This window comes from Clinocottus analis, unplaced genomic scaffold, assembly GCF_023055335.1.
Source record: "Clinocottus analis isolate CAN_PGR_092001 unplaced genomic scaffold, fCliAna1.0.p SCAF_1, whole genome shotgun sequence".
In the NCBI taxonomy this organism is placed as follows: domain Eukaryota; kingdom Metazoa; phylum Chordata; class Actinopteri; order Perciformes; family Cottidae; genus Clinocottus; species Clinocottus analis.
The window spans coordinates 21,206,616-21,234,155 of NW_027175820.1; the positions used below are offsets into that span (position 1 = coordinate 21,206,616).

The following is a 27,540-nucleotide window of genomic DNA, read 5'->3' on the forward strand; positions in this document are numbered from 1 at the left end:
CATATTGTAAATGTTGGAGTTTACCTCTGTTCTGAGGGCTTCAAATGAAATACAAAGTCTTACTGTACCTTCCTCTGCTGTTATCTTTGGGCAGCATTATGTTAAAAATGATATCAACTTCTGAACAATGCAGAGATGCTTCCTAAATGGACAGTTCCTCTCCTCCACGCTGCTCTCCTTTTGTCCCCTGTGACCAGTCTGCTCATGCAGATCATTTGGTCAGATGTGGACATTGTCTGACCAAATGGGGCTCTTATAGCCGGCAGTAGGAAATACACTATGATGTAACTGGTGCCATTCAGTCTATCAGCTCATACAACATGACAAAGAAATGTGGTGTGTCTCTTGAAACAGCAAGAAAAACGATTCCATTTTAAAAAATATTTAATAAACGATCTCAGTTCAAGACCCACAATGAATTATAATAATAATAAAAAAGAATGCAAAACAATGTTAATTTTCTAGACATCTTTCTACATATTTCACATTTGTTGTAAAAATGATTGAATTGCAATGAAACTATGAGTAAGCGGGGAACAAAATCAGCGGAAATGTGGAAAGAAATCACGAAAAGTCCAACATATGATTGACGGATCCGTGCAGGCTGCAGTTCAAATTTGAACAATTTAATTTTTTCCCTCTTGGACATTGTTGGAAATGCCAAAATATTATTGCACAGGCCCTGCGTCATTTGTGCTCATTTGCCATCTGTCCTCCGCAGACTGTTAAAACAAATGGGGTTGCTAACTGGTTAAAACTGGCAATTTAGCTTTGAGTACAACTGGAAAAGGGTGAAGAGCACTACGATCTACCGACTCACGAGAACCTGGAATCAGGAGTAAATAACATGAACCGAATTTAGTTTTTATCCAAAGCTATTCAAATGCAACTTATAGATACTTCATTCAGGACTCTGCATTTCAAACAGCACGTCAAAAAACAACGTTATCGACATCAACATTAAAGTTAGAAAGTGCTACAAGTGTCACAGTCCCAGCAGCCAGCAGGACCTTTATTCCTCTGCTGTGGTTTGAGGAGACGGAGCGACCGGATGAGGACGGGGCACTGTCGGACGGCCGATGCGCCGGGGATCTATTCGTCGCAGCCGAGCAGCTCCATGCGCAGAGTGATGCGCTCGTGCCACTCCCAGGGGACGACGCGGACGTACCGGGCGTAGAACGGAGGCTCGAATAGGTTCTTCTTGTGGGTGTTGTTGTCAATGTTGCCTTGGAAAAGCTGCGAATAAATGGCACGGTTTTGGTTAAAGGGGAGGAGAGAGGAAGTGGGCCCACTGAATGAACACATCCATCAAACGTCTTAGTGACCAGACCATGAGGGGTTGTTAACCAATCTGAGCTGCCTTCTGACAACCTCACGACCCAGATCATTACGGCCCCACCCAGACATTTAGAGCTTTTCAGATGAAGCCCCCCCCCACCCCCCCCGGGCAGCATCATTATGTCACCAGCCGACTGCTGCTCTGCACTCAGTAAAAACATCAAAGCGACAGTGTTATTGGATCATCTGGGTCCAGCTATTGTCGCTAAATGTCCGAGTTCTCTCAGCGAAAGAAGCCACGGCTCTATTTCTCTCAGCAAGAGACATAAAATACATCTCAGCCTCATGAAGGGTAAAGAGAGAACAGAATAGGGAGCGGACATGTTTGACGTCTTTTGACAAGCTTTCTGTGTGAAAAGAGGCTACACATTGGAATGAGACTCATTTATGAAGACGGATATACGCAGTATACTGCGTTGGGCATTGACATGGGTCTGACCTTATCATTGCCGGTGTTCTCCTGCTTCACCATACTCCATGACTCTCCATCGTTACTGTAAGCAACTTTGAACAGTGTCACAAACTGCAGCACCCCAAAGTCCTTGGCCCCCTGAGTGATGATGCCTGTGAGGCGCTTTGCCTTCTCTAGATCGACCTGGTGAAGGAACAAAGGAAACAGTTATACTCTGCAATGACTACAAAGGACGCTTTTTTACCAGTACGGATTTTTTTCCCCTCCTCACCTGGATCCACTCTGAGCGGTTGTTGTGCGCGGGAGACCAGGCGTTCGTCTTTCCCTGCTTATCCAGCCGGGCGAACTGAGGGTGCCACGTGAAGGTATCAATGCCCCATGTGCGGAAAGAGCTGGAGGCCGAAAGCTGCCCATCCGAGACCAGGCGAGACTTCATTCCCAGAGGCTCTGAGCAACCTGTCGTGTTTGAATAAACTGTGAATCAAAAGCAGACGGAAAGAAGGAGGGTGGGGAAGCCCAAAGCGACAGGAAGAGGAGGAGAAAAGAGAGAAATACACCCGAAGAAATTAAATTCAACTTTCATCCCTCTGAAAAAGCATTCAGAAGAACGTGATTGATTCAAATCATTTTTTACACCCGAGACCAAGAGGACGGAGCAGAAGGAGGAGTACAGAGCAGAAGAAAGTATGCACTACCATGTGTAAAGTGTCCACCATTCACCATGTTTCTGTGTAAATGTGCTAAATGTTATGTTTGAAGGACAAAAGAATCATCTTTTTTTTCTTGCTTTGTGTGTGTACTTGGAATCTAACCACAGCTGGATGGAGGACACAATACATAGTATTAAAAATAAAGTATTCAACTGTCTGTTTGCTTTTCAGTGTAAGCCCAGCTAGAAGAAATCCACATTACTCAAAGGAAAAGTTAAACAAAAGAGACTGCTTTAGGGAATATTATCTATTTATGAGAAAAAAAAGATCAAAAGAAAACTTTCCGTTCAATTTGTTTGACTTGAATTTACTGTAGCTTGTCTGTTCCTTTTAAATAACACCACATGAGTCGTAATAACAATAAGATAATTCATCGTCAACAAGTATCAGTACTTGCTGTGCGCATTTAAATGGGAACCGGGCGTTTACCATTGAGTTCACAGCCCACCAGCTCCATGCGCAGCGTGCAGGCCCTGCGGCACACCACGGGGATGATGCGGATGTACTGGCCCACGATAGGAGGGTCAAAAAGGTTGGTCTTGGTGCTGTCGTTATCGGCGTTGCCAGTGAAAACCTGCAGCACACCGACACAGAAAATTAGGCGAGTATCCGAAGGAAGAAAAGCTTTCCGCTGGTAGACATCGGAAGTAGTTTGTGTTAAATAAAAAGGAGGATCTTCTGACTTTGTCTCTCCGTTGGCCGTCCACTCTGTAAGTGATGTAAGCGTTTCCGTCGAAGCTGCTCGCCACCTTGAAGGCCTTGATGTACTCCGACGTGCCCATGCGACTGGCACCCTGAGTGATGATGCCCGTCAGACGCATCTTCTTCTGCATATTAATCTGTTGTCAACAAAGGGAGCGAGTGTTAGTCGGCTTCCCAGCGCTCGGCCATTTACACTTCGCGATTTAAAAGTGCTCGGTTCTCCCACCTCGATCCAGGGGTTCCTGTCGTGTGCGGCTGACGTCCAGGCGTTGACGATGCCCTGGTTGTTGAGTCGAGCCAACTCCGGGCCCCAGCGCTGGAGACCCAGAACGGCGTAGTGCAAGGAGGAGGCGGAAATCTGGGACTCCACAATCACTCCTCCTTCCATCCCCAGCAGAGAAACGCAACCTGGGACACAACCGTTCGAATGTCATCACGCAATTTACGACACTTTCTCCTGTTTGCGAGTATGATTGAGTCTTGAATTTCTTTTTTTTTTACTCTATAAGTTTAAGTTACATGCATTAAAGTGCACCTTTGTGTCCACTGAGAGTTTAATGGTGGTGTCGAAAAACACTTCAGGCACTTCATTGTGTCGTTTTCCACTCCAAATGACGTTCACTTATGCTTGTCTAACCACTAGGAGTACTAGTTCACTAGACAGTTCACTAGAAATGAAACAAACAGTTGCTGGACGTACTTAGCTGGCACTGCTTTCCAACATACGGTGACGGGCATTGGCACGTGTAGTCGCCATCGAGATCTCGACACACCGCTCCATTCTTACAGGGCTGCTTGGCACAGTCGTTCACATCTGAAAAAGACAACTCATTGCCTTATTTTCCACTCCTCAAAGTCAGGAATCACAAAAAAAAAGAGATGATTGTTAGAGATATGGTGCACACCTGCACCACAAACGGCCCTCAGACAGAGAAGGGAGGGAGGTTGAGGCAGGTGGAGGGCCACAATGGCCTAACTGTGTCTCCAACTTAAGTAGTTTCTCGTAAATTGTTCGCGATGACAGAAAGGCCCCTGAGGGCAGCGCGGAGGAGGCGGGACAACCTCGGCAACCTGCTGAAAAGGCTCAGCCAGTTAAAGGTGAAAGGTCGCGGTTGATCATTGTAATCCTGTGACATGACTCGATGAATGTGAACATACAGAGGGGGTATTAGGAGGTTATATCCCTTCATCCTCAGTTAGCCAACAAACTATTTAAGTATTGTGGAAACTGTACACAAATAATAACAGCTCTGATATTTGGACAAATGGATCATATATATATACATATATATAAATATCATATGCACGGTTTCCTAGCTTTGTCTCGATCTACTTAAGGTCTTGTTTCTCAAACAAACGCCTTCTTTTCCTCCACAGTAGTGATAGCAACAAATCAAGCGTGTCACTTTTTGTCTCCCTTTTCGACACTGAACACGTAATGCTCTCGACTGTCCACTAGGTGGCGTGCTGGAACAGCATGTTTTCATGGTTTATCCAGCGCAGTTTATCCAGCGTCGTGCTTCGACGTCCAATCCCGTGGTTAAAATACCACATCTGGAACATCAGTCAGCTTTATCCTGCACTGAATCTGCACTGTCACCAGTGCACTAAAGTTAACCTGCTAACGTAAATAACTGTGTTGTTTTTTTAGCCTTTTTGTTTACATTGTGGTGCATATCTATCATGTAATGTCCTGCTGCTTTGACAAGCAATTGATTTTCGTAATGCAAAGACAACAATCACCTGGATTACTTTTGATACAGAAGAAAACGTCTGAATCTGATGATTATGAGCCAAAATCTGTTTAACATTCGGTTCGAAGCAGAGAAAAATGCTTGGTTGACTGTAACTTGTCCAGCTTTATTTCTCCTGTCTAACTAACTCTACCAAACTGCACTGCAACGTTTTAGTCATTTTATTTGTATTTGTTCTTGACTGTTTTTAAATCTGCATCATGTTTTGCTTTTACTGGTTTTATGTGAAGCACTTTGAGTCGCCTTGTTGTTGAAATGTGCTACACAAATAAACTTGCCTTGCCTTACCAGACTTCTGAACTAAATCAGAGGACAGGTTGACGTAACGCCACATGGCTCAGTTTAATTGCTTTTCCCGTTAACGCTAAGAGGATTGGTCACAACTTAGAAACAAATGCCTGTTTGGCTGCGACCAGACTGGCACAACACGGCTAACAACACTGAGAAGCAGGTGATCCTACCGAGAGAAGCGCCGTGAAATAGCCTTCACATGTTTTGACAACACTGTTAACGTGACATTCGTGGCTAGTATACTCTTGTTTTCCCCGTAGTGTTTTATGCAACTATTGCTATCTTACAATGTCACTTTGCATCTTATATGTACTATTGAAACTTCGCTCATGTCATTAGATTCAGCTTTATGTATGTGCATGTACTCTATATAATATACAAGACAGATTAAACTCATTTCAACCGTTCAGCCTGTGACGTCTGACTGAATCAAAATTAGAAAATGTTTGGGAGTAGACGGCCGCACTGCAGGAAGACTACAATTGGTGGTCAGTCTGTGGGCTCAAGAGGGAGAGATGTTCATTCACGAAAAAAGCCTCTTCATTAATAACGAGAGTTAAAGTCATTCCTATGACTTTTTCTTCCAGCAGCCATTCACACAAAGCTTATAGTTGTTTCAATTCCAAATACTAAACTTTAGAAACACTTCTTTTACTCCAGAATATGTCAGTATATCAGCTTTACACTTGAGGACAATAATCCTCTATTTCCTTCCTCTTTTAATCATTCTCCCACTGATGAACCTACAATCCTACAATCATTCCAAGCGCTTACATTTAGAAGATGTGATAAAATTCCCTTTTTATCAGTTTCTTCTTCATCTGATTTGGTCAAGCTTGAGCACAAACAGTTGCGGCGTTGGGCCTGCGTGGAGGGCGTCTGCATGCTAAGAGACTTGGAGTGGTCTTCTACTAATTAATCCAAACTCGCTGAATGAGGCTCTTTCATGGAAATGATGTGACAGGATGGAAAATGCTCACGGGGAAGTCTGCTGAAAGCGGAGGCCACTCTGCTGTTTGTTTTACTCTGCCTGTCAGATAAAAATGTGGCTTGACATTCTCTCTCACTTACTCTTATTAGCTTGCTTGTGTTGTTGTATCTAGATGCATGTCCGACCTTAATGATTCAATAAAAGCAAATGAATTGAATAGATGGCAAAACATGTCTGTCAATGAACTGATAACTAACAGTGTACACTTAAAGATATTTATGGAGAATGTGGAAAATGTGAATGCACAGGGCAAAAGAGGCACCACAGATTTATGAATCACATGGACAAGTAACTCACTGATCTGGCAGTGCACTCCCTCGAAGCCGGGCTGGCACTTGCAGACGTACTCGTTGAAAACGTCTCCTCGTCTGGTCGGAGTGATGATCTTGCACGAGCCATCATTCTTGCAGGGGTTTGGGCTGCAGGGTCCTGAGAACGACAGAAGACGGAAGAGGATTGGTGCAAAGCGTCTGATGTAACTGTGCTTTCCCCCTCCAAAAGGTTCCACTGTGTCGTACCGATCTCCGTCAGGTTGCAGGTGTCTCCCCCGAAGCCGTCCGAACAGATGCAGATGAACGGATCCTCTCCTATCCCGGTCACACATGTTCCTCCGTTATGGCAAACGTTCACCTCACAGTAGTCGCCTGAGTAAATGAGAGTAAACGGGGAGTTTAAATATAGTTGAATACACTTCAATTTCACTTGTTTAGAACTGTTATCTGTTTGTCTGTGCACTCTATTTTTATTGTATATTCTATTGTAAATTTACCGTGCTATTTCTTGAACTGTGTTTATTGTATGTGAAGACATACGTGGCAATAAATGGTTCTGCTTCTGGTTATAAAATCCCTTCATCCTACTAAACCTCAACAGAGCTACTGCTGATGCAATTTGCATTTGACCCATTTTGTTGTGCAATGATGGTAATGAAGTTGCTACCATGAATACCAGGGACACCAATGTCTCCCCCTGCCCGTAGCTACATTGGAGACATTGCAGAGCAGATACAACATGTTGTTGTTTTGCATCACTTGCTGGTCTGTGGATGGGGAAACACTTTGCCTCTTGATGTTGTTACGTATCGTTTAAATGTAAAGCACAGACGAACAGAACAAGCTTCCACTCATTCTTGAGAGGTTGTCACAAATAATTCATTAAATAGAAGAAATTAAAGAAGACTGAGAGGTGAAATCACAGTTTCACCACCAAATCCTTCCCGAAAAACATATGAAAAAGGTTCCCTCAAGCAATTTAGTATTGCACTTCTATATGTGGAGTTAAAAAAAAAACTTAACAAAAAGAGTCTGAGCTATCCTAATGTTAAGTCCCGAATTTGTGTCACTAGGGTATTTTGTTAGCCTGGTAAAAGGCCAAGTCTGTCAAACTCCATGCCCTCGCACGCCCAAGCAACCATAATCCTGATGACATCATCAGGGTTCTCACAATAGAAGTCCCTGTGACGAGAAAAGGGAGCGTGATGTGTACAGTTGGTTGAGTGCCCCTTTAATCTTAAGGGGATCATGGTAAAATAACATGCAGCGTTTGGGATGCATTGGTGGCCATGTCTGACCTCTTACTGCCCAGAATACACCCAGTTTTAATAGAATCTGATCTTCTGTGTTTCTTTGGTGCTGCTGCTTCGGCCCAAAGTACTGAGTCACAGATCCTGGCTGGATTAGGGAAAATATGGTAAAGACCGCCAGTGGGAGCGGCTGGGCACAGATTTATGAGTCACACTGAGGCTGTCAAATATACAAAGCCACATAATCTTTGTGTTTTTTTTTTGGAAGGGGGAGGGGGAGGGACCTGTTGAGTCACTTTAGATGCCACGTCAGAGTCATTAAAGCTCTGAGCAACAACAGTGGAACTTTCTTGAAGGAAATGTGTGAATATTGCAGACGGCAGACTTTACAATGTTGTATGTAGTTCATTCAAATAGTTTAGAATGAAGTTTAGTTTTTAATCCTAAAAAAAAATGCTCTATGAATAAATGTTGGATTGTTAGTTTTTAATTTTCCGCTCTATATTTAAGGAATAGTGTCTTTTTGAGAACAGTGACCATTTCTTATGTATATACTGAAATAAATATTTCATAACATATTAGTTTGAATAGAAAATCTAAAAGATGTAAACAAATAACACATTTTTTATGTAGCCAACTCTGACAACGGAATGTGTCCATGTGCAGGATTAAGAGCTTGCAGGATTATCGAGGGTACACGTGCAGGCAGCACTTTCTGGAACGAGCAGTTACACAAGATGACAGAGAGGCTCAGCACACGCAGCCCACCTGACTGACAGCCAGGTGGGTAATGAGCAAAGCAAAATAGGCCCCGAATGTACACAAACATTCATCATCAGAAGAACGACCGCCACGGCAATGACAGCCAAAGTTTGTCTCTCCAAATTTGGCAACATTATAAGTGGAGCTGGTTGGCGGCACAATTCCAGGTTGAACTAAAGTTAGGTGAGCGGACAGCTGGTTGGTGTTGGCTCCAGACAAGAGCACATATGGTGTTTTTCTCCTCTCCATCGGCCCCTCCTCTTTGTGTGACCAAAAAGATGCCCACAGGGACAACAACACGTTCAAATGTAAGCTCAAATAAAATCTGTACAAGTCTTTTGTTCGCAGGAAATAATTACATTTCCCAACTGCAACTAACATCTATTTTTACAAAACTCCCTCGTATGATACATTCACTGTGTAAAATAGTACTTTGTAATAACAGAGCTTCACACATAATGACAGAGTAGTCTCACATTTAATCACACATTCGAGCGTGACAATAATAAGATTATGGTGGGATGAAGGACTTACAAATTACATATTGGCTGTTTTCTGGATTAAAAAATGGTATATTTTCATGACTGAACCCCTGAATGTATTTCATGGGTAATTTGCTGATGGGAAATGATAAAGAAGAGAAAATTGTATTTATGATATATACAAAAGACATTTGTCATCCAGTGCTTGATTACATAAACAAACCTGTTGCACAGTTCCCTTTATGTCATTAAAGCCCCAACTTTTACCATCACCAACAGACATTGACACACAGTATGGAAAAAACTTAACTGGATCCTCATGAGTCAACAAAAGTATATTCTATTATAAAAGACCTATGAACGGAAGGTCAAATAACTACCTTAATGTGATCAGAAAAAAAAGGTATGGAAATTAAGACTAGGTAGGGATGTGATAGTTATCTCCCAAAGTTCTCCAGTGGGATATTTTGGGTAAAATACAGTCTGGTGTTAGAAGCAGAAACCTATGAGACTCTCGTTAACCACATAAACAGACAGCAGGAGTTCTGAATGAACGCGATTAAACAGATTTATGTCGATGGTTTAAAAAGGACTTACCTCTGACTGAACACAGGCAAAGAAGGAGAGTTAATGTTGTAAACGTAGCTGTCAATACATTCCCGGGACGTCTCATGGTTGTTTACTCTTACTTTGTTTGTTCCGCACGATTGTTTGTTCGCAGCGCTGAACGTCTCACTAATGCTGCCTTAAAGTGCTGTCGGAAATATCGGAATTCCGACGGAGATATAGAGGAAGGGCAAAGGGGATGAATGAAGGAGCTGGGATTTTTCGATAATACCCGATTTAAGGACATGTGACGTTGCATGGGCGGAGAGCTCGCCTGTAAACAAATCGAGACAGTAACGTGTCCTTGCTCAGAAAGGCATACACTAAATAATTGCCATGTTTGACTTACAGGCTTGATTTGTGAGGCGCTAGACCCAAACGTCCGATTTTGGGAGAGAGGCGTAAAAATTGGAGTAAGCTTTCTTTCGAATTAATACAATCCCCGTGGGAAAACTCCGCAGTTGACCTTTGCCAACTATTTAGGAACACAGTAGGCACCATCCAACTCCATCTCTGAGGCCAGGAGTCTTGATGTAGTTTGTAAGTAAACATCAAATTTTCAAAAGAATAGTCTCCTTTACTTTGCATTGTTGTTCTGTTTTTTAAAGGGAACCTAGCGCAATTACACTTAAATTGACTGTTTATTCATTATGCATTGCTATAGTAAAAGGTATCTGTTAAACTATGTCGCCATCACGTGGATATTATGTTGTACTTGCAACAGGAATCCCATCTTCTCGAATGTGTCCTCTTACTACTGATGAAAGTGACTTAAAACTCATTGGTCACTTTAAAGCTGTGATTAATTACATATCTACCCATACAGTAGTAAACTGTACGTGCAGAGTAACACATTGCATGCCTTATAGTGTATGAGTGTGGAGCACACACATACACTACATGACAAATTGTGTTTAATTTACAACTGTAGGGGCAAAAGTTGTGAATTAAACACAATTTGTATTTGTTGCTATATAAATCATATCCATAAGGTTAGCCTATCAATTATCACAGCATCTGCTAGTGCGTGCCAGTATATGGAGTTTAGTGTATAGCTAAATATTATGTAACAGGTTTTTGTTCACGTTCGTGTCACGGTCATAAAACGTTTGTTACTTTTTTTAAAAATGTTTTTTGGTTCTCTGGAACACTGTCATAAAAACATATAATAAAAAAGGATCTCCTACGACCAAAATATACATCATAATAGATGTTAAAAAATTACATTGTAACGTTTCACAGACAATGGGCGTGGAAAACAAGCTTAACGCGACGTCATCGCCCATTTCAACCAATGAGAGCCCGTATGCGCGAGCCGCTGTTGCTGTATCAGAGTGCGTACTTCACGTCCAGGAGCTAAAGCTAACGCTTCGCTTTACAGCCACCCAGACCGACACAAACAAACGACATGCCACGAGTATGAAATAAAAAAAAGCCTGTCGCGTTCAAGCAGCAGGGAGCTGATTCATTTTTCTTTAAAGGAGGTAAGTAGCTTAAGTTGTTGCTTCTGTGCTTTGGTGCGACTGCTCAGGTGATGCTGGTTGAAAACGTAGCGTTAAATAAACGGTTCAAATGTATACGGTTAGTGACTGCCTGTTAAAATAAGGCAATTTTACGCTAACTAAGGAGCAAAACAAGGCTAACGGGGGTGATTTTCTATCACCGTTACTGTGCCAAATATTCAGCCAACTCGTTCCAAAAGGCGACATGAACCAGCGGGGCGAGAGAAGATGCGCCGGTGTTCCGGTTTAATAGGCGACCGTGTTAACTGGCGATTTTGAGCCGAACGCGTCTGTTGTCGTAGTTACGACAGCTGTTGGAACACGTAGCTAGCTGTCCTCGTGAATGCCACATTGTTGAATCTTTCAATACAGTGTCAAACCCTCTCATATAGGTTACATTTAACGTATCGTAAAACAATTAATAAATGCGGCGTTCACAAGGACAGCGACGTGTTTTCTATCTATTCCTAACAGCTGCAACGACAACAACAGACGCGTTCAGCTGAAAGTCACCAGTTAACAGGGTCGCTTGTTAAACCGTAACATCAGGGCTTGTTGGCCTGCTCCCAGACAAACAACACAAATGTCCAGGTTCATTTCCTGTCTTTTGCGTCCAGAAATGTGCCTTTTTTATCAGCATTGTCTCGCTGTGTGAGCTCACAAAGAGCAACCGACATCCGTATTTGTGCCCCTTTATGTCTGCAAAGTCATCTTTGCTTCTTTGAGTCGTGACAAAGAGGGAAGAGCTAATGTTAGCAGCTGATCTGAAGCCACATCGGATCGCATATTGAGTGACAGCGTGGCTTATAATAACTCACACTTTGTCTTGGCATTAGCAAAGACAGATATAGTTACTCGCTGGATTCGTTTTCCGTGCATGAGACAGGGGTTAGGAGGATGGATGTGGGGCGGGTCCTTTAATTAAGTTAACTTTATGCATCTGTGGTCAATTTTGGCACCAAGTTTGATCGGACAGGAGTTGTGTTTACAGCTAGCTGGTGTTAATACAAATCCATTACTTGTAAAGGATAGAGCCTGGTACTATTATGTAGATGGTAATCTACATTCAACGTGTGTGAGAGCAGTGGTGGCAGCTTTTCCTCTTTGGCAGCACACACCACTAATACATGACTAATACACTGAATTGCATTAAGTATATGTAAGAAGATCAATATGCTTGCCCCTGTTACCTCTCGAGGGGGTTTAAGGTCAAAGACACTGGGGCTAAGCAGTAATACATTTAGGGGACTGATCGTGTTTTGAGAAGGAGCTGCATTGAGAAAAGCAAGTAACTCTTCACAGATGATAAGCTTCAAATAGTATTTTACTTCATCATATATGACTTGTGATACTTTGAGTACGACATGTAATTACTGAATGGTGAGGTCATGCCCCCAGGTACATCGTATCTAGTCATTTTGTGACAAGACACTGGAATAAGAGGAAAGTTGTCATATGTGACCTAAGTCATGATTTGAGGACACATGGAAAATAATACTGGTCAATTCCTATAACCAAAGGGTTATTGCATTTTTCTGTGTTTGTCTCTAGGTTCGACCACATCACTGTGACTTCATTTCTTCACATTTTCAACCTTTGTAGTTGTTGTTGAAGGCTAACTTCAACATACCATGTAAGTAACAGTTACAGCTTTCTATTTTGTTTCTGTGTAACATATTACTATCTTCACTGATGATAACAATGCATAGTTTGTCTTTATTTGAATTTTATTTTGCTACTTCATTACAACAATGTAAAACACCGTCATATGTTTATGAAATCTTGTACCACAACTTCCCTTTTTTGTGGCGACAGTATACACTCTGGGTATTCTGAAAACTCTTCTTAATGCTTTGAGCAACTTTTAAGTAAAAAGGTTACGGTAACTATGTTGGTACATTGAATTATAAGTGATTTGTGCATATGTCTGTCTGCTTGATGATAATGATTTATTTTAAGTAATGTCAGCACTTTTTATCTTTAATGTTGAGAGACTTCATTTTGACACTTTGTAAGTTGTAATGTAATTAAGGCGTGTGAATCAATATAAGTGACTGTGCTTTATCTGACTGAGTCGCTCTCACTCTATATTCCCATAGATCTGTCGCTGCAGCGCCCTGGGCATCGAGAGGAATATTTAGGTCAGTCAGACATCATCAGAAATGTCCATGTCTTTGCTTTATCCAATCTTTGCCTGATCACAGCGAACCACATAGTGCTGGAAAAATTGTGTTATTTTGTACTACTCATGGGCGTTTTTAAATATTATAAATTTAAATGATGAAAAGCAGTGGAAATTGTTTAAAAACTGCAGCTCTTAAATCATTTCCTGCATATTTGTGAATTTATTTATGACTGTAATAGGTTAATTTGTTTTTCACGGGGGAAAGCACTGAAACAAATGTAGGGCCACGGTTTTTATTTTTCAGATAATCATGGACACCCACAATTCAAATGTGCAAACCATCTCTCCGGAGCTGCCGGCAATGTTCGACGGCATGAAGCTGGCGGCGGTCGCCACGGTGCTCTACATCCTCGTCCGCTGCTTAAACCTCAAGAGCCCCACTGCACCCCCAGACCTCACCTACCAGGACACGGCCCTCAACCGCTTCCTCCTCAAGTCCTGTCCTCAGCTGACCAAAGAGTGAGTTGCGTTCTCAGCTCTCCTCCGTCTGTCACTCAAAAGCGTTTCCGTGGAAACGGCATAGCTTGTTGGCCATCTGGGCCTGTGAGAGAAGGTAGCTGTCTGGCGGTGGTCCCATCCGTCGCCAATGTTCCTGAGTGTTTCTGTACCAGACATTTCTGGCCGTACCGTCAGCTCTGCCATGAATTAAACACCAGGCTGTATTTTCGGGATTATCCCAAAGGTAGATTGGGTTGTCACTCTTACAAATATAGACTTGTTCACCGCAGGGCACACATTTGCATATATGACGATGCAAGTCTCCACCTCAGGCAACTCTGATGCCTCCGTTAATTTGAATAATACATCTGGGTTTATATTAACTGATGCAAACCAGTGGTTGTTGATGATGCAGAATAGTGGGAGGCAGCTTTCCCTGTGTACGCTAAACCAGGTTAGTGCTGGGCTCTAATGTAGTTTGTTGTGGTAAAAACCCTGTAGCAGCCTATAAACAAAATTAAATTGATTGTTTTTCCTTGATGAGCATCACTGTCCATCTGCTGTGGTCTGCTCGTGTTGTAATACGTTCAGCTCTGTAGGGTGGCTCTCTTCAAGGCTTCATCACGAGTGTCTGCTTATATAACCGATTGTTACGGAGCCATTTGCCTTTCAGCCGCAGTGTCAGGGAATCATAAGGCCACGCTGGTGTTTACATTTGCGACTGGCTTATTATCATTCCCTCCGCAAGAGACATGTTTTGCTCACAGAAAGGCATGCCCCGGTGAACACTTGAACTGAGATGACTGAAGTCCTGGAAACAAGTCGCCATGGTTGATGTTGCTGTTGGCATCGTCCGCGTTGTGTCTCTGTGTTGTTTAGAAGTCCTGTTTGTAACCCTGCTGTGTTGTATAACGGAGATCAATTACACAGTGGAAAGCATAGGAGGGTGTTGTGAGGTTAACAGAGTTAACAGACATTTTGTTTTGCTGTGTTCGGGAATGTGCATACAGGGTTGTTGGCTAACGGTGAGGACAATCCAGAACAAATACTTTTTCTTAAGGAACGTCTTGGTGTTGGCATGATTTATATTTCCAGCGACAAGAACGTACTTGCCTTCAGTAGTTTAATTTGTCAAAGAAACAAGCCTCAGCTGATTGCTTAGTCTTGTGCAACTTGTTTTAATATGTGTCCATGATGTTAAAGCAGCTGTGAAGTTACAAGCAGCCAATAGTTAACAGACTCTATTTTAGTATGTTTCTGTCTTCATTTAGTCTGGTGTTGGTGGAACAATAACTAGAGTCAATAGGTAAATTAAAAGTTAAACAGGAGCAATTAAAGATTGTTAAATTATTTTTAGAAAAGCAAATTGTCAATACAAGTCTTTATTAATTTTTGCAAGTAGTGTTTGGGAGTTCCCAGCTTGCTAAAATCAAAGGCCTGTGACTTTAAGTCTGGACTTTGATCTGGACTTAAGATCTTTGCTTTACCAAACCACAGTGTCACATCTGTTTCCTTTTCCGTTGCTGTGAGGAACCACAGCACACATCACTATTTTTACCTCTTTAAAAAAAGAGATAAAAATTCAAGCAAAAGGCTCACCTGCTACTCCCCAAGATCTTTTTTTATTTAAACCCTTTTTTTTTTACTCAAAACAATATTTTTTAATCTCACAAGTTTTAATCTGAAGTTACTCATCAGCAACATTTGCAAATTATCGGTTGTACACAATACGCTTATTCTCCACCAAGAAGTGAAACTCTTTCACTTACTGTACCAGTAATTAGAATTGATAAAACATTTTTAAATATTTTTTTCTAAACTATAATATTGATAGAGAAAACAAAACATAGGGAAAGAAATCGGTTTGCATTTAAAGTTATCTGTTTCCTCCTGTGCATAAACTCAACTAACCTGGCAGTGTGCTTATCCTCATATCCACATTACAACAACAAGGTCATCCTCTTCCTGGACTCGTAGATTAAACCGTCTAGAAAAGTCTGGTTAAGCTTCAAATTACAGTGCACGCTCGAAGTGATTACATTATCACCAAATGGAAGTATTACTGCTCTTTGATTGACAGCTCTCTTATGTAATGGTGCATTTTCCAGGTACAGTAATTGTTGGGCGGCTCAGTAAGAGATGAGGCAACGTGAGGTTGAAGGTCTTGTGAAACTATTGATGTAACATAACCATTTGTGCTCTGCTGCTGCCTCTGTGTTTTGTTCTATGTACTATGAACACAACAGCTGGTATCTATGTTGGGTCTGTGCTGCTTTACTTTACGGTTATGCTGATCTTGTTAATAACAACTCACAGCCTCCAAGGCGGCCCACTCTTCACCTCATTGTCAGAAAATCAAACAATATTTCAAATATGATGTTACCGGGAACAAATTGGATGTGTACTGTTGTTAAAAGTATGTGTTTGCACTTGTAGTTTGGTATTTTACTGAACCTGTGAGAACTTAAATGTTCCTCAATTTCCCGTTGAATAGATGATCTCTATACTGAATAACATTGTCACATGATCTGAACATTTATTTATCACTTATTTATGACTGCTGCAGCACATGAAAAGCCTTCAAATAGTTGTTTTGATTGTTATTCCTAAAGCTCTTATTATCAGCCATAATTATAATATTGCATTACTTGGATGTTCTTGACATGATAGGATAGGCAGCGGAGAAAATCGTTGCCTAAAGGGAGTTTCCTGTCAAATCGTCCACATTCTTTGGGTCTCACCGTAGCAAAAATATGTTTTCTCTCGATAATCCACAACATGCAGCAAGGCTCACTATTCAAAGAAATATGATGTAATCCACAGACTTTGACTCCTACAACTAACTCATAATGACGTTTAGAATACAAGACCACACATGCAGCATAACATACACAGCACTTGCATAGCAACAGACTGAAGTTAAACATTGATGTCTATTGGGAGCAGGAAGCAATCTTTGAAAAGCCGCAACGTAAATGTGACTTTGTGATGCAAAATATGTAGCAATTGTTGACGCCTGCGTCATAAACCACCAATGCAATTGTATCTGCTCAGGATGAAATTGTGTTAATGCCATTTCTGGGAAGTAACCCTGTGGTTTTTTCGAGTGCATTAGCAGAATACGCCTGTGTTTCTAAATCAAATGTAATTACTGAGTCCAACTTTTGTGTTTTCCAGGTACATTCCTCCCTTGCTGTGGGGTAAGAGCGGTCACTTCCAGACGGCACTGTATGGTAAACTGGGCCGGGTGAGCTCACCTCACCCAAGTGGAGTCAGGAAGTACTTGCCCATGCAGGACGGGGCCACTGCGACCTTTGACCTCTTTGAGCCACAGGGGGACCATAGAACAGGAGGTGATACTTTCTTTTTCCTCTTTTTCTTTCCCCACTATTTTTTGTTGTTGTCATTTGCTCCTAATTGGATGATATTATGTACTAGATGATAGCTATTTGGCTCTCTACTGCCATGCCAAACATATAAATCTCATATTTTGTAATGTATATATATTGTAATCATGTTGTAATTGTTCTAATGCTACATAGTCTGTTTATGGGACACCTCATGAGTGTCTGTCTGTCCTGGAGGAGGGATCCCTCCTCTGCTGACCTTCCTGAGGTTTCTTCCATTGGTTTTGGTTCCTCATGTTGTTTTTCCTTATCCAATTTAAGGTCCAGGGAAAGAGGGGCTTTGTGGGGTGCTATATAAATAAACTTGACTTGAGACGTATGGATGGAAAACAAACTCATAAAGTAAATTCACAATCTAAGTCTTAAAATGAGGCATAACAAGTTTTTAATGCAGTATGTGAGGACCTTTTTAAAGGTGGATTTTTTTCTTTTAATGCCTCAGTTGAACCCTGACACCTACCACTTTAAAAATGATCTTCTTTCAGAAAGCTCAAGTTTCCTAAAAAAGTAGTTTTACTATTGCCATTCTGCTTTGCAAAAGCCATACATCGCAGACGAAAAGCCTTCGTCTTTGTTATGCGTCAGCTGCAGTGCTCCTTTTTAGATCTAATAATCTGCTGTTTAGGAGAGGGACATAATCTGCTCGCATATTTCTCACTGGCTAACATCTCTCTGATCCCATCTTTCTGTTTCACCAGATGACATCACCATGGTGATATGCCCTGGTATTGGTAACCATAGTGAGAAGCATTACATCCGGACCTTTGTGGATCACGCCCAGAAGGATGGCTACCGCTGCGCTGTGCTAAACCACCTGGGAGCTCTTCCCAACATCGAGCTTACCTCTCCGCGCATGTTCACCTACGGTGAGGCCGAAGACACTTCAGTTTCACACTCCTGTCACCTCAAAATCACTTCTTCATAATAGGAATATCTAGCGATGAGGAATGGGATTTGATTCGGTAAAAGAAAGAAAAATGGCTTCCTTTCGTGGCACCGTAACTTCATTTTGATATAATCTGATTTAGTTAAATGTCTTCTCAAATCAAATCTCTATACGTAATAATGTCAGGGTAAAAGCTAAAAGGCTATATGAGCTGGCTCGTGAACTTAAAGCTCCCAGAGTTTGATATAATTGGAGATTTAAGACCTGAGCTCATTTAAGAGGTCTGAAAGAGACACATTTACAGCTCTGAGCTAAAGGCACCTTCGGGTGGAACTGCTGAGCAGAGAAAAAACGCTGCGTCCTACAGATGTGTTACGTATTGATTTGTAACCGTACTGCTTCCCTCACAGGGTGCACGTGGGAGTTTGCAGCCATGGTCGGCTACATTAAGCGGACGTATCCTCAGACCCAGCTGATGGTGGTCGGCTTCAGTCTGGGTGGAAACATTGTTTGTAAGTTCCTGGGCGAGAACAGGACGAACCAGGAGCGAGTGCTGTGTTGTGTCAGCGTCTGCCAGGGCTACAGCGCTCTTAGGTGGGTTGTTTTCTTCTCCTCTCGTAATTAAAATGCATCGTATCATCAAAGCACCTTCACAACACCAGCACTTGATCTGGACATATTTCTAAATATCAATAAAGCGCAGCATAATGCCACGAAATGATTAGTGCTTGCAATATATAATCACATGTATAGTCTACAAGTCTAAACAACTCTCTGTTTTTTTAATCATTCAGCTATTCTATTTACTATAACCTTCAGTGATACACTTAATCTTTTGATGGAGTTGTCATTTTGAATTGTTTAAATGCGAGCAACAAGACGGGCAGCATTTTAAAAACTCGTCCTGAACTGCCACCAGCATTGGGTGTTGGTTACTGCTCCACACTGGTTCATCCAGTCTTTTTTCTATTCCCCAGAGTTTGCACTGACCTTGTTGTGCGGATGTTTTTTATGTGTTCAGGCTGTGTATTCTATATTATGCATCTTTGCTTAAATCCTTTTCACTGACTTCATGTCCAGAATAAATATCATGTGTACATCGTAGCGTGCCTTTTGTGAATTACGCAGTACAAACAAATGTGTTACATCGGTGTGTGTGTGTGTGTGTGTGTGTGTGTGTGTGTGTGCGTGTGTGTGTGTGTGTGTGTGTGTGTGTGTGTGTGTGTGTGTGTGTGTGTGTGTGTGTGTGTGTGTGTGTGTGTGTGTGTGTGTGTGTGTGTGTGTGAGTGTTAGAGCCACACCTTCTACGTTTTGCATGCAGCCAGCGTCTCTTGGCAAACATGACAGGCCGGGTCTGTTCGAGTTTGGATGATGGCAGTTGGGAAGGGTGTGTGTTGTAGAGACTGGCCTTTTATAAAATTGGATTTGCAGTTTTTTTCCCCTTTTTTTAATGAATACTCTGCTTTCAAATCGGTGTTCAGACCAAAGATGGCCCTTCTGTTAGCGTTCCTTTAAAGCCATGGCCAGACATAATGTGATTAAATTATAATTAAAAACATTCTACCTAATGGTCAGTTATTTGTTAAGTATCTTTAGTTGCCGTGTTTATTTATCCTGTCTCTGTCAGTGAGCTGCATGTTAATGGCTGACGCTCTTGCTTCTCTCCATCAAGCTCTTTGTCTAGTGGATTACACAGTACATTTAGTGAGTTGTTTGGATTGTAGACAGTCCGTACAAAGCTAACTTCCTGTGCGTTTGTCTTTATCTCTCAGGGCACAGGAAACATTCCTGCAGTGGGACCAGTTCAGACGTTTCTATAACTTTCTCATGGCTGACAACATGAAGAAAATCATCCTCTCACACAGGTATCAAACATTTTCTGACCTACAATAGTTTTTTGTTAGTGCAAAGTTCTAGCCACGTTGTTTATCATTGCTTATCAAAAAAACGGTCCTAAATTCTCACCAGTATAACGGACAACATGGTTTTTCAATTCTCTAAATGTTATCTAAACCTTTAATTAAATACTGTGGCTCACCCGGGAGATTTAGCAAAGAGGTTTTGAGTTCATCTTGATCAGTCATTTTGAGATTTTAACTATAAAGGCAGCCCACTGTTCCATCAGAGATCAATGCAGGTTAGGCAGGTGGAGATTGTATGCACATGTTATTTCGCTTTAACGTATTAGAGAATATGGTTTAGGTTTAGTTTACACTTAAAGTGAGGACGACATTAAAGTTTTAAGGGATGGGATCAGAAAAATTAGGTCAGGATTTTTTTCCTTTTTACTAAAGTGAGGTTAGTTAATATACCAAAATTGAAAAGTACACAAGGTACACATCTCAAATTGTTTTTGCTTTGCCTCTTTTAGTCATGAACGGTAAATCAAGTTGTACCAATACTGTTAAATTATTTGGAGATATTAGTTGAAGGCTATTGCAGCCTTTTTCTCGCATCCAAATGAAATATTAATATCACTGTGGAGGGTCTTGCTTTTGGGAAAAAAATGTGAACCATAAGGTTCAGCCCCCTCTACATAAACCAATAATTTCCACACTGTCCCTTACTGCATTGCACTCTGTGTAACTTACTGCCAGTCAGTGATTTCGACATGTTCTATGAATAATGTTTGTGTATTTTTGCATGTTACAGGCACAGTCTGTTTGGGGGAAGCCCAGTTAAAGTGAAAGATCTCGATCTTGGTCGTCTGTACACGGCGACATCTCTCATGCAGATTGACGACAACATCATGAGGTATGTGGAGAAGCAAATCATTTGAGGTCGCTTCCAGTGAAAGTCCCGGTTCTGTGTGATTTCAATGGTGAGAATATTCATTATCTGTTTTTGTGGTTTCAACAGAAAATTCCACGGCCACAGCTCTCTCAAAGAGTACTATGAGAAGGAGAGTTGTGTACATTATATTCACAACGTAAGAACTTTGCTCCGTCCACCTCACATCATCTCATGTTATGTTTCTCTCTTTGCTCTGTTTTTGCATGTTTCTGATGAATGGATTTGAATTTTATGTTTTATGTTTCAGGTAAACGTGCCACTGCTGCTAGTCAACGCTGCAGATGACCCTCTGGTTCATGAATCACTGCTCACGATACCTCGCACACTAGCAGGTAACTAACTGCATGCATCGCAGCTCCAGCAGCACAAAATCCTAGTGTTAGAAAACTGCTTTTTCAACCGTGTTCACGTAGCGTCGGAGATTCATATGATCTTTTATTGGCCATTTAACTTCACGTATTTCATATTATTCTACTCCCATTTCAGTGAAGGGCTTGCTGCAACAGATGTAGAAAATCAAATACAAGTTATGCTTGCAAAAAAACCACTATATATGGTATTTCTGTTTGATTTTGTGTGGAGAAAGTTTTAATGGTCCGTACTCCACTCCATACAATTCAGCTCAGTACATGAGTTGTTAAGTAGTACATTTACCTGCAGTTGATCCTCCTTTTAGGCAATGGGTTTGTAAAACAACAGGCGTGTCCTATCTCAATGATGGCTGCAGTTTTACACCAGAGTAGCTTCTGAGAAGACATGTCTGAATGTCAAATGTTCATATTGGCTTGAACAGGACAAGGTGTGGGAAAGAGTTCAACTCTATGAGTCATGTATTTTGGTTCCAGCAGCTGTAAAACACACTCACACATACATGTGAGTGTCCCTCTCGCTATCTATTTAAAGTGAGTTTAATTCTTTGGCAGGTTCCCAACATTAATGGTTTCATCTGGCAGTGAATCGTGCGTGTTTTTAGCGTCATTTACGAACAAGGAGAGTTTCTGTCCTTCTCCTCAACCTGAACTATATTTAAACTTTAGTCCGCTTTGTGTGTGCGTGTGTGCGTGTGTGTGTCTCCCCTGACTGGAAGTACATGTGATTCTATCCTTCGTGAGCAACAGTTCATCAGCTGCCCTTTGCCCTACAATGTGCAGTGACTCAGATGCATGACTACCAGGGAGGGACTGAACATAAATACACTTGCAGCATCGGTTCTATAATTACTGTTGATTAAAAATGTTTGATCATGGGAGGTAACTATGTTCAATTAAGGCAGTCATATAAAACAAAAAGCGTTACATTTGGTCTACAATGCTGAAAGACTGTAAAGTCCCCTCTGATTTTCTTTACCGCTTTAATGTACTTAATGTGGCTTAAGAGGCGTTTGTCTTCGAGGCTTGAATGTCCACGTTTTAGTTCGAGCTGTTCCCCAGAACGTTCTGTTTCAACCTGTCACTCAGCGCCATCTGAGACGGTGGCTCCAGGTCGGGACGAGCATTCACTCGTCCCAGCAGCTGCCAAGAATAATGCAGAGTGGTGAAAGCCCTGTGGGATCTTAATCACAAGTCAACCGCGGCAGGCTACCCCACTAACCCAGATCAGAGCAGAAGAATAAAGAGATTCAGACCGTTCCTTTTTCAGGAGACCTCTGTGCTTTGTTGTGCACTGCTGCAGCGCTCTGCATGGGTTCATACGCCAATCGCAGGGTTTAGAAAGAAGAGATTGCTGGAATTGAGGTGGCCAAGACCATTAGTGAGGGCCAACACTGATGTTGCGTGACATGTCAGTGTTCAAGTTCACTCTAAAAGAGAATTATGAGGTTAAGGATCAGCGCTCTGCAGACATGTCAAGTTCTTCCACAGCTAACTTTAAAATAAACATTCATTTGAATCTTAATGGACCATGGTTTGTACATAAAGGCATGTACTGTTGTGTCTACATACCTTTGGCCGTATTGTGGCAGCTAAGCAAGCACATTGCTGAGTCTGACAGTCTACGAGACCTGCCTCAAGTGTGTATATCCTATAAATTACCTCTAAGTTACACATTAGAAGACCTAAATTATCCATTTGGAGCCTAACCTTTGGTAAACATTTTCATTTGTATTTGTAACATTTGGATTTTTTTTTTCATTCACTTAAGTCTTAAGTTTTTCTGGCGGCTATTACAGAAATTATATCTTTTGCAGTTTATTGATTGGTTCAAACCTTCAGCTGTAATAGAGGCTGCTTAATCATACCTGCCAGACATTAAGTCATGTTTTAATCTGTTTGAGCATGCAGCCACACCCTCGCTATCTATAAAATATTTCCTGCCAAACCCATATTTGGACTTGTGTCGGTTATCGTGCCTGATCACTGTGTACCGTTGTCTCGTCCTTTTTTAGCAAAGAAGCCGAACGTCATCTTTTCCCTGACGCTACACGGAGGCCACCTGGGCTTCTTCGAGGGCGCAGTGCTCTTCCCCCAGCCCCTCACCTGGATGGACAAAGTGATAGTGGGCTACGCCAACGCCATGTGCCAGTGGGAGAAACAGAAACCGCCGTGCCAAAGTGTCCCCCTGAGTCCGAGCTCCTGTGCAGAGGAAAAAGCGTAAAACTTCTGAACCTCTGTATCTCTCTCACTCTTTCTCTTCCCGCTCACTCTCTCCAACCACCACTGTCCCAGCACTGAGGAGACACCTGAACTAAACCTTAAACTGCTCTCTCTTCTCTGCCTTCTCCTCTGGTGCTACCGTCTGCTCCCGACCCACACATACCGGTCAAACACATCTCCACGCCTTCTCCACAGTTCCCCTTTGTAATCACAATCACCTTACAGTATGTGAAGGAACAAAACAACAACTAACTGCCTTTGTGCTCCATTGCGAAGACTTTTGACTTCCAAGCAGAAACTTTGTGTTTCTTTTCATGCACACAACAGTGGTCCTTGGCTAATGGAGGCATTGACCAAATATGACAAGAGAGGAAGTGAAGCTGGCATTAAAAAGTAAGGTGAGAGCATCACTTTTAGAGTAGTACAGTGAAAAACAAGAGCACACAAGAAGCCTCTTATTACAGTAATCAAGGACTGTGCTGCAGTCGGTGCCCATTTAATGCACCTGTAAGAAGCTCACTGCTTATCACCGCCAGGGCCATGTAGCCTAGTCTGCTGTCTTAACCAACACAGCGTCTTTGTAGTATGTATGTATGATTGTGTGTATGTTTCTGTGTGTGTGACTCACGTATGTAGTGTGTATGCCTATGTGCGCCTGTGCAGACCGAGAGTTAAAGACCCGCCACGGAGCACGTGATCTTTGTGTTTGGTCGGTGTGATCCAATTTCCCTGCCATGGTCTATTGGCCCTTCTATTGTCCGTTATTTTTGGGTGAATTCTTGTTTCATTGTTTGTAGAAAATGTACAGAAGAAAAGTTAAGTATTATGGTGGGATTTAACACGTTATTTCCAGCTGATAACATCCCCATGGTACATGCGTTTGGCACTTGGAAGTGTTCAGTGCTGAGCAGTGTTATGAATGACTCCTAGGCCGGGCGTAACAGCAGACACAACCTCAGAGAGGATCCATGCACATTCTCACAGATGCATTTTAACACTTTGATTCAGTGCACTTTACCCTGTATGACACAATCTTTTTTTTGGTTTGTTTTACATTTTTATTTTCCTCCAAAGCGCAGGTATGGAGGTTATTGATGGTTTAGCTCTCCTTGTGACAGAGAGGAAGGACTGGAGGGAGCGAGGATGATAACGAAAAGTTAGATGACTCAAGTGTTCCCTGTGTTGCCTGTTGTCTTTGAGCCCTCTTACTCTTTCGTCTGCCTTTGATCAGCTGCAGGTCCGGCCAAGACTATGACATCTGTCTCTAACTGCACAGACAGAGCAGTTAAACACCTCCTTTGGTTCAAGCATCTCAGTACACTTTTGCATCTTCCAGCAGATGATTCTGGATCATGGACTGATTTGCCAAAGCGGTCTTGTGAAAGGGAAAATTCAGCCGTGTAAAGCAGATTTTCTCTTATAATCTGAGCTGGGAGGTGTGGTGAGTAGGAGGGCTGACGACACCAACGCTAAACCAAATGTTTATTTCGTGGATTGTCTATACTACTGGTAACTATACAAGTGATTGTTATATTGTTTAACTAGATGGAGAACACTGCATGTAGGAAAGAAGAGACAGATTTTATTGCAAGGGAATATCTTTGTTGCAAAGACTGCATTGAAAAGCGTTTCTTTACTTTTTTGACTGGGCGTTTGTTGAAATCTGAAACGTGTCTGGATGAAAGGGACCTGAGGGCGTTTCAAAACCTGAATCTTTTTTTTTTTTTGCGGACATTGTTTAAGGGTTTAGGAAGCTTCTTCCAAGGCAAAGTCCAGCCAAGTAATCTGAGCACTGTGATGAGACAGATGGACGGTTTGCAATGATGAAGGGATGGACAGTGATTAGAAGTGTTGTCTTATAAAACCTGGGTTTGATAGTATTGGAAAGAAGCGGCGTTTGTTTGAGTTCCAGGAGGTTTTGGCATTTCAAGACATTCATATTATTTTTTGTATCCATTAGTCACAACATTATGACTACATAATCATCCCGAGCATTAATCCTTGACCTTGTTAAATGGTAGTTTGGGTTACACAGTAACCTGTCAACCACCACCAGTAATCAAAGTGGTTATTCTTTGGCTTGAGGACAATCTTATAACCACAGTTTATGGAGATTGAGGTGAGCCCTTCATAACTACAGTACATGGTACTGTCGTCTGTTTTTAGAGACCGCCGTGCTGTTTTTCAGATGTAATTGATTTAAATTTAATGTCTCATTTTGGAGATTATTTTCTGTGAGTATTGTGAAATCTAGGTTGTAAAGGTGCAGTGTGTGGTATTACGTGGGATTTAATCGCAGAAATGGAACATAATATTCACAACTATGTTTTTATTAATGTATAATCACCTGCCGTTAGGAATGGCATCTTGGTCATCTTCCAATGAGCGCTTCATATCTACAGTACATGCTGCTGTAGTCTGTTCTCAGAGACCGCCGCGTTGCCCCTGCTGTGTTTCTACAGTAGCCCAGAACAGGCGGGGCTCGCCGTGACAGCAAGTCAGCAGCCCGCAATGACTGAATTAAAGTAAAATTATATATAGACATTGACAACTAAAAGGGAACTCAGAGAGCCAAGGCCAAATGTCTTTTCGCACAATGTTAACGAAAAGGGAAAAATAGTTAAAGTATCCACCCTACCATTTGGATCCGCTCCAAAATGTAATCGGTTCTTCCTTTTCACCCAGTTTAATTCAAATTGGGCCAATATTGTGTCTGTAATGCTGCCAAACTAAACTGTAGTTAGCGTGGATCAGTGACATCTTTGCGGATACCCGATCAGCCTGAACGGTTTTGGGCCGGTGCATCTTTGCCTCTAAACCCGGTCGTCCTGCGTCGTTCAATCCACAAATGACCGTCGCCATCTGTTCTCTTGGAGACTCAACTGCAACTCCGCTGCAAACATCCTGTCATTCATCTGCACTGAGATTATTTTCAAGGTTCGCTCTGTCCACTGATCTCATTTCAACAAAATCCGCTGTGGTTTGGGGTTTTATTCTGGCTCTTGAAAGTAATCAGAGGAATATAAATGCCACCAGCAAAAAAATCCAGTTTCTGCAGTGAGAGCCATTTGTGTTCTTTTTAAGATGTTTGCCTCCCCCCAACTTTGCACAGAAATGCAGGTTTGGATGTATTGTTTGGATGTGTATTTTTCTTGTCAATTATTTGGAGTATTTTTTTTTTTGTATTTTGTACTGTTTTTATGACTTTCTTCGTGTTTTTTTGTTTGTGCAAATGCATCAGAGCGCGCGTGTTGAGTAAACATACAGTATATGTATACTGTCACCACCTCTGATTGACAAAAACCAAAACTTCTTCACTTTAACAATTTAGAAGCTAAAGAAATATATGAGTATAGTGTATATTAAAATATGTGCGGGAACAGGTATGACACATACAGGCAATAACCAACCAGGAGGGATTCTCTTATCATTTCGATGTGTCCTAATATAGTGTCAAAGTATGTCAGACCAAAACATGTTCTTTTCTTCATGGAGTGGGATCTGAAATGTTGTTTTACTGTGTTGATATGAGAATGTGCTCCTGTGTATTTAACCTAGCCCCAGATTCAGGCATCTTGTTCTATTTTTTAATTAGAGATCGTGGGCTCATGTTTTGGAAATTAATTCCAATATACAAATATTTTTGACTTTTAAATGTCAATGGATCCAATTGGATGATGATGAGCATCACTTAGTGCTGTGTTCCTCTACAATGTTCTTTTTTTTATTTGAAAAAACAATTTGAGTTAATCGTTACACAGCTTAAATTTAATATTTCAAACATTTTGATGCTTAGACGGTTAAGGGATGGGACAAGGACTAGAGGACGGGGCACACATAGTCACACAACATTATGTACCCTGATATTGAACACTGGGTGTTTTTGTTGAAGAAAGAGAGAGAGAGTGTGTGTGTGTGTGTGTGTGTGTGTGTGTGTGTGTGTGTGTGTGTGTGTGTGTGTGTGTGTGTGTGTGTGTGTGTGTGTGTGTGTGTGTGTGTGTGTGTGTGTGTGTGTGTGTGATCTAATTATGTGAGGAAATATGGTTATTGTGTTCCAAAATAAATTATTTTCTCAAAAGAAAAAAAGTTTGTGTTTCTCTCTGATTTTTATAATTATTTTTAAACGTCTTGAACTCAAATTTTGTTGAATAAGCTGTTATCTGATCTG

At 41.6% G+C, this 27,540-nt stretch overlaps 2 protein-coding genes across 2 annotated transcripts; one reads left to right on the top strand and one right to left on the bottom strand.

Moving 5' to 3' along the window:
- Positions 1 to 374: 374 nt before the first annotated feature.
- LOC137781974 (lactadherin-like) lies at positions 375 to 9,913 on the bottom strand. The gene is made up of 10 exons (XM_068571026.1): positions 9,562 to 9,913; positions 6,717 to 6,842; positions 6,496 to 6,627; positions 3,863 to 3,976; positions 3,389 to 3,570; positions 3,144 to 3,299; positions 2,890 to 3,034; positions 2,022 to 2,224; positions 1,778 to 1,933; positions 375 to 1,236 (listed from the first exon to the last, which is right to left on the bottom strand). The coding sequence occupies exons 1-10, from the start codon at positions 9,635 to 9,637 to the stop codon at positions 1,093 to 1,095; spliced, it is 1,434 nt and encodes a 477-aa protein (XP_068427127.1). The 5' UTR covers positions 9,638 to 9,913; the 3' UTR covers positions 375 to 1,092.
- A 989-nt stretch (positions 9,914 to 10,902) lies between these two features.
- LOC137781981 (monoacylglycerol lipase ABHD2) lies at positions 10,903 to 27,435 on the top strand. The gene is made up of 12 exons (XM_068571038.1): positions 10,903 to 11,054; positions 12,624 to 12,705; positions 13,172 to 13,213; positions 13,502 to 13,716; positions 16,873 to 17,048; positions 17,801 to 17,968; positions 18,399 to 18,582; positions 19,761 to 19,853; positions 20,641 to 20,742; positions 20,848 to 20,917; positions 21,029 to 21,113; positions 23,165 to 27,435. Exons 4-12 carry the CDS (start codon positions 13,508 to 13,510, stop codon positions 23,371 to 23,373), a joined length of 1,296 nt encoding a protein of 431 aa, XP_068427139.1. The 5' UTR covers positions 10,903 to 11,054; positions 12,624 to 12,705; positions 13,172 to 13,213; positions 13,502 to 13,507; the 3' UTR covers positions 23,374 to 27,435.
- The last annotated feature ends 105 nt before the right edge of the window (positions 27,436 to 27,540 follow it).